The 6,499-nt window shown below is 39.0% G+C and overlaps 1 protein-coding gene across 1 annotated transcript; it reads right to left on the bottom strand.

The window, feature by feature from the left end:
- Positions 5,055 to 5,990, bottom strand: LOC109847449. The gene is made up of 3 exons (XM_020416678.1): positions 5,879 to 5,990; positions 5,568 to 5,796; positions 5,055 to 5,479 (listed from the first exon to the last, which is right to left on the bottom strand). The coding sequence occupies exons 1-3, from the start codon at positions 5,969 to 5,971 to the stop codon at positions 5,055 to 5,057; spliced, it is 747 nt and encodes a 248-aa protein (XP_020272267.1). The 5' UTR covers positions 5,972 to 5,990.

Here is a 6,499-nt window from a genome sequence, read left to right on the forward strand (position 1 = left end):
TCTGATGTTGAAGAGGTCCACAAGTCTGCATTCAGACTGATTCTACTAGGAACTAGCTTCAAAGTTTGTTTAAGAATTTTTTTTCTTTCTTGTACAACTTAAGCAAATCAGCTTTGGTGGTGTTCCTCGAGATATGCTTGACTTCAGGGTTTAAAAATATATGTAATTTGCATATCCCTCGATTATCTACAAAATAGAATGAATAACCATGCAACGCAATAACCCCAGCCAACATTTCTCTGTAATTATCTTGATCTAATGGCATAGTTTTCCACGATGAATCAGCCTCATCTATATCCCGTTTTGGGCAAGTCTAATGGCATAGTTTTCCACGATGAATCAGCCTCATCTATATCCCGTTTTGGGCAAGAATGAATATGCCTCAACATATTTGATGAATCAGCCTCATCTATATCCCGTTTTGGGCAAGAATGAATATGCCTCAACATATTTGTGGTACCATGACCATTAACATAAACTTGGTCACATTTCTTGCATTGAACTTTAGTTTTCCCATCACTATCAACAGACAACTCAGTAAAATACTCCCACACTTTTGATTTTGCTCTTCTTTTACGTTTAGATATAGTTTCATTATCAGATTCACTATCATCATCGCATGTAGTAAATTCATTCAAAGACATGAATGAATGATTCTGCTAATGATAACTGGGGACAAAAAATTTACAGGTAAGAAATCTACGTGCTAAAAATAGCGACGACGAGAAAATAATAATAATAATAACAATTGCTGAACTTTTTACCTTCTCGATTGAGAACTGGGGACAATTTGTTGCTAATGATAACTGCTGAATTTGTTTTGGATCCTCGTTGGCGACTCTCTCACCTCCTTCACTGGCCCTAAAAAATAGCAGCAAATTTGAGATCGTTAGGCCAAGAACATGAGTAATTCCTTGAGATTGAATGATTACCTCGTCTCACATGAGTTCTAGAACATGAAATATCTAACAGAAGTATTGGCAACCCAAAATTTCCAGCTTGCCTTTTACTGACTCTTACATATATTTCATCTGACAATAAAAATAAACCATGTAAAAAAACGAGACTTTTCCCAATTCATCCCGAACCCTAATCAACCAAAACTAACCCTAAACTTAACAATCGCTCCATCAATCACCGGAATCGTTCCTTATCAAACATTAAATCGTGTTTATAAACAATTAGATCAAAAAGCAAAATCAAAACTTACCTACTTCGCCTCTTGATTGGCTCCGAATTCATTTTCCAAAGCTACCGATTGTCTTCTTCGTCGACTTAGTCAAAGGCTTCGTTGTCTTCATCGCCGATCGCCGCCGTCTAAGTTCGTGAAAGGGATTGGGATATAGGCTTCGTCGTCTTCATCTTCGTCACCTCTTGATCGCTAAACTGAGCCCAGACCGCTTGACCCTTGATCAACCCTTGGCCGCCGATCTTATGCGCGGCCGGTGTCGCCGATCTACGACGGCAGCACGACGGAAAATGCCGTAGAAGCTCGGAGAGACGGAATCGCAGAGAGAGGGAGCGATATTTTTAGGGCTGTTTGGTTCACCAAGGACTAGAATAGGATTAGGAATTATTAATTTATGATTCCAACCTAATCCAGAAAAATTTATAGAGACAAGTTTGAGATTTATGGAATCCACTTTTTTTGGCTTTTAATGTTTGTTTCACCAAAGGATTAGTAATCCACTTTTATAGAATTGTTCCAATTCCTAATACCAATTTGGTGTCAATGAGTCAAATTTTTTGGGATCGTCACGTAGCAACGAAATAAACCCCCCAAAAAACAGATTTTCTTGCATCAACCACTGTAGCAACGGCTATTTTAAGCCCCCAATTGCTTATTTCCAGCAAATAAACACTGTAGCAACGGTAATAAGCCAGGAATCAGAAATCTGCAGCATCAAACACTGTAGCAACGGCTGTTTCTTAGGAATCACTGTAGCAACGGCTATTTCAGGGGTATGGTGTCTATAAATACACCTTGAGGCCTCACATATAATCCCATCTTTCTCATTTTTCAACCCAAAAAAAATTCCCAAGCTCTTCAATTTGCTGCAGGATGATATCAGAAGGGTGCCATGCTAATTATGAAGTTTATTGCGACTGCAATCTCCAAACACCGATGAAAGTGTGCAAGAATGGAAAAAATAAGGGTAGGTGTTATTGGGGGTGTGCAAAATTCCCAAATAAAGAATGCAATTTTTTCGAATGGGCTGAAGAAAGAGGAGAGTCATCAAGCACCCAAGGAAGCCAATATGTCAAAGAAAATAGGTACGGAGATAAATATATCTTGCAATCAAAGAAGCTGGAGAAAGAATTGAGACTTGTCGAAAATCAACTACTAGCTTGGAAATTTTCGGCAATTTTCTTAGCAATTTTTTTGTGTTATTTTAATTATTACAAACTTCATGTCATGTACGTGTAATTGCAAAAACTATTGAGGATGTAATGAAAACTGTTGTTTGACTTGGGTACAAATTCTAATTGATATTGTATGGCTCAGTAATAGATCAACTTGTCATCATTGATTGCCCCACCTATAACTTACATGTTTATTACAGATTGCATTATAAGGATGAATTGCCTCGCCTAGACATTGTCAATTCAATGTAGGCTGCAATCTCATCCCCTTTTGCCTCATCTGGATATAATAAACAATGTAAGTTAGATTGCATTCTCAGTAAACGCTGATCATCATCATTGCCAAATATCAAGTGCAAGGAGCTACACAAGCTGAAAACCAAACCGCAAATTAATCCACAGGCAAGGAAAACCAAAACAGCTCCCACAAAGCAGCAACCCCCATTACAGGATCTACACAAGCTCTGAACAAAACAGAAACAAACCCAGGGGTCAAGAGCTACACAAGCTCAGAACAAAAAAGCAACAAACCCAGCAGCAAGGAGGTAGACAACCTACAACGAAAACAGCAACAAACCCAGGGGTCAAGAGCTACACAAGCTCAAAAGAAAAAAGCAACAAACCCAACAGCAAAGGAGGTAAACAACCTCTGTGTCAAAAACCAACAAACCCAAGTCACAGGAGACAAACAAGCTCAGCACAAAACAGGCACAAACCCACCCAGCAAGGAGCTACACAAGCTCTGAACAAAACTTATTCAAACCAAGGGTCAAGAGCTACACAAGCTCTGAACAAAACATAAACAAACCCAGGGGTCAAGAGCTACACAAGCTCAGAAGAAAAAAGCAACAAACCCAACAGCAAGGAGGTAAACAACCTATGTCAAAAACAGCAACAAACCCAAGTCACAGGAGACAAACAAGCTCAGCACAAAACAGGCACAAACCCACCCAGCAAGGAGCTACACAAGCTCTGAACAAAACTTATTCAAACCAAGGGTCAAGAGCTACACAAGCTCTGAACAAAACATAAACAAACCCAGGGGTCAAGAGCTACACAAGCTCAGAAGAAAAAAGCAACAAACCCAACAGTAGCAGCAAAGGCAAGGAAAACCAGCAGCAGCAGCAAATGCTGCACAAAGCAACCAGCACAACGCTGTGGCCAACTGCTCAGTCCAGTGTATAACGTGTTGATTTCTCATTGACTGAGACATGGACTCAACAAAGGCACATAGCATTTCCTCTTCACGATTAGATTTTCTGGTTTTTTTGTTAGATGATGAAGTCGTGTTGTCTTTACTCTTAGTCTTATATCTAGTGGGTTGTGGTTGGTTAACAGCACCAGAACGTGGTTGGTTGCAAGCATCAGACTGTGGTTCAGTTTCACTCTCCTCTAGAATCTCGCAATCATCATCGGGAATAGGTATGGACCTACTAGACCCAATGTTAGCGTACACGGGTCTAACAAAATCACCCTTGGCTTGATCATCACCCATGATAACTTGTAAATTTTTGAAGTGAGGAAGGGGTTTGTTTATGTATGCTTTGTACTTAGAATTGGATTTGTCCTGCAATAATAAATACTTATAAATCCAGAGAATCAAATGTATTAAATTGAATGTGACAAGATAGATGCTGAATTGTTATACCTGGGCCCAAGATTTCAAGGTTTCCTCATCCAATGTAATCATTTTACTTGTTTCATCCCACCCAGCACCACTTATATCAAGGCAAGCTTTCATGTCATTGAATTTGTTCCGCAAACATTTCAAGTGGTTAATGACATGCAGGTGAGTGAAATCAGTCCTGAATTGCATGTTGATTTTCATGGCAGCCATTTTATAAGCTTCAGCCTTGAAGTTCTTGTCTGGCTTCATGCCATCCAATGCTAAATCTGCAAGATAAGGAATAAGCACATCATCGTGCTCTGGAAGCCAAAACTTATTAGCCACGCCTCTTGAGTTCAACCTGGTACACGGAACTTTTTTTTTGTGTGCTAATCGTTTCCCTCTTTTCAATGGCGAAGTGTGCTCCGCCCCATCAACGTCATGAATATCCTTTCCAACTGAATCACCGGTGTTTGGTGAAAATTGATTAGGTCCACTACTTTGAGAACTGGCTGTGGGAAACATCAAACCTTGTGGACTGCCTAACATGCTCATGTATGACATTGGCGGCTGTGTCATCCCACCATAATTACCATCCCATGGTGGGAATGGTGAGAAAGTATGCTGAGGTGAGGTGAATGGCTGTGGTCGAACAGGCATGTAGTTCATGTTAATCCCTGATGTAGGACTTGGCATTGCATTCGAATGAGAAGGCACGCTTTGCTTATCTGCCGGATTGTTAGCCATACCTAATATATTTTGTAAGCATAGCCATATTAACAATAAAGAAATATAAAACAATATGGGATATGTATGCATTTATCAAGGAATATACGAAACGATGATATTTCTGGTTCAAACAACATAAAAAAAGAGCAACCGATAAAAGTAGTAATGTTTTGGTACAAGCAAAAAAACAATAAACAATATCGATGCGAACAGTATTTTAAAATTCACCAAGTTATTACATAGCCATAGGACAAATACTACACTAAGTTAAACCGCTCTCCATTGTGTTACCACCATTGTACTTTGCACAATAATCCACCCACATCGCCCAAGCAATTTGATCTCGCATCTCCTTTCATTCATTTCTTACATCTTGATCCTCTCTTTGTGTCCTACTTTGAGTATAGTCCATCACATTTGATTCGTCCTCATTTGTCTCTTCCCCAGTATCTTCATCAATTTCAACATTTTCATTTAAAATATCATCATCCGGATCCTCCAAGGCAATAAAGTTGTGCAACACAGTACACGCTAGTACAATGTCCACTTGAGTGGGAAATGGATAATTCGGCTTCCCCGCAAGAATTTTAAACCGATTCTTCAGTATCCCAAATGTGCACTCAATTTTTGATCTTAAAGATGAATGCCTTAAATTGAACAACTCCTTCCTATTCTTTGGTGTCCTACCGGTGTGCTCTTTTAAATGATATCGGACACCGCGATACGGGGATATGAAACCTGGCATTGTGGTGTATCCAGCGTCACATAGGTAATATTTACCTACATTAATTAAACAGTATTTTAAAATCTCAAATATTGCCAAGTATTTAATATATTATTCATAATATGCACAAGTGAGAATGAATACCATCGTAAACTCGGAGACCGTAAGGCTGTGGCCTAGACAGGGCGTCTTGTAATACCCTATAATCATTTGCTGCCCCCTCCCAGCCAGCCAAGACATAAGTAAATAGTTTATTGGGGGTGCAGGCTGCTAAGATGTTTTGGGTGACCCCTTTTCGCCCTCTAAACCGTGCAACTAGGTCACTGGGTAACACCGCGTCGACGTGTGTGCCATCTATCAAACCAATGCAGTCCTATAAAAAATTATAAATTATACATAGTTAAATAAAAAAAAGTTTATTTGGAAAATTATTAAGTTGTATGTATTTAATTTACCTTAAAGTACGGAAAATAATTTGAGTTGTTTGCAATCTCCTCGGGAACTTCTTTTGGGGCTTGCTTCATGTACCGATCACGTAATCCATTCATTGCAGACAAGACTTTATTGAAATACCTGCTAACTGTTTCCCCTGATCTTATGAACTCAGTTCTTATTATTCTATTTTTAGTTTTGTGCCCAATAATACTCAAGAACATAGCAAGTTGTTCTTCAACTTGAACGTGTCTCGTATCTTTTAATAAACCGTTTGCTTTCATTACTTCAACAAGTTTAAAAAATGCCCTCGGTCTCATTCTAATATAAGATTGGCAGCTATCTTGATAACCCTCCAATACACGTCTGAAATGAGCCTCTCTACAACTTATTTTCCTGACCCTTTCTTGCGGCGAACAATTTGGTATTCTCTTGCGCTTAGCACGCATTCTCAAAATACATGTTACCAAAGTGACCACGGCGCAGACAGCTGTATTAGCACACATCCTCTTCAATTCTTCCTCATCTTCCATATCCATCTACAACCGTTTTAAAATTATCATACAGTTACAGCTTAAGATGGCTACTTATTTCTTGTCAAAATTAAGTAGATAATTGATACAAATATTTATTTCTTTTAAAGC

This window comes from Asparagus officinalis, chromosome 7 (genome assembly GCF_001876935.1).
Source record: "Asparagus officinalis chromosome 7, Aspof.V1, whole genome shotgun sequence".
NCBI lineage: Eukaryota > Viridiplantae > Streptophyta > Magnoliopsida > Asparagales > Asparagaceae > Asparagus > Asparagus officinalis.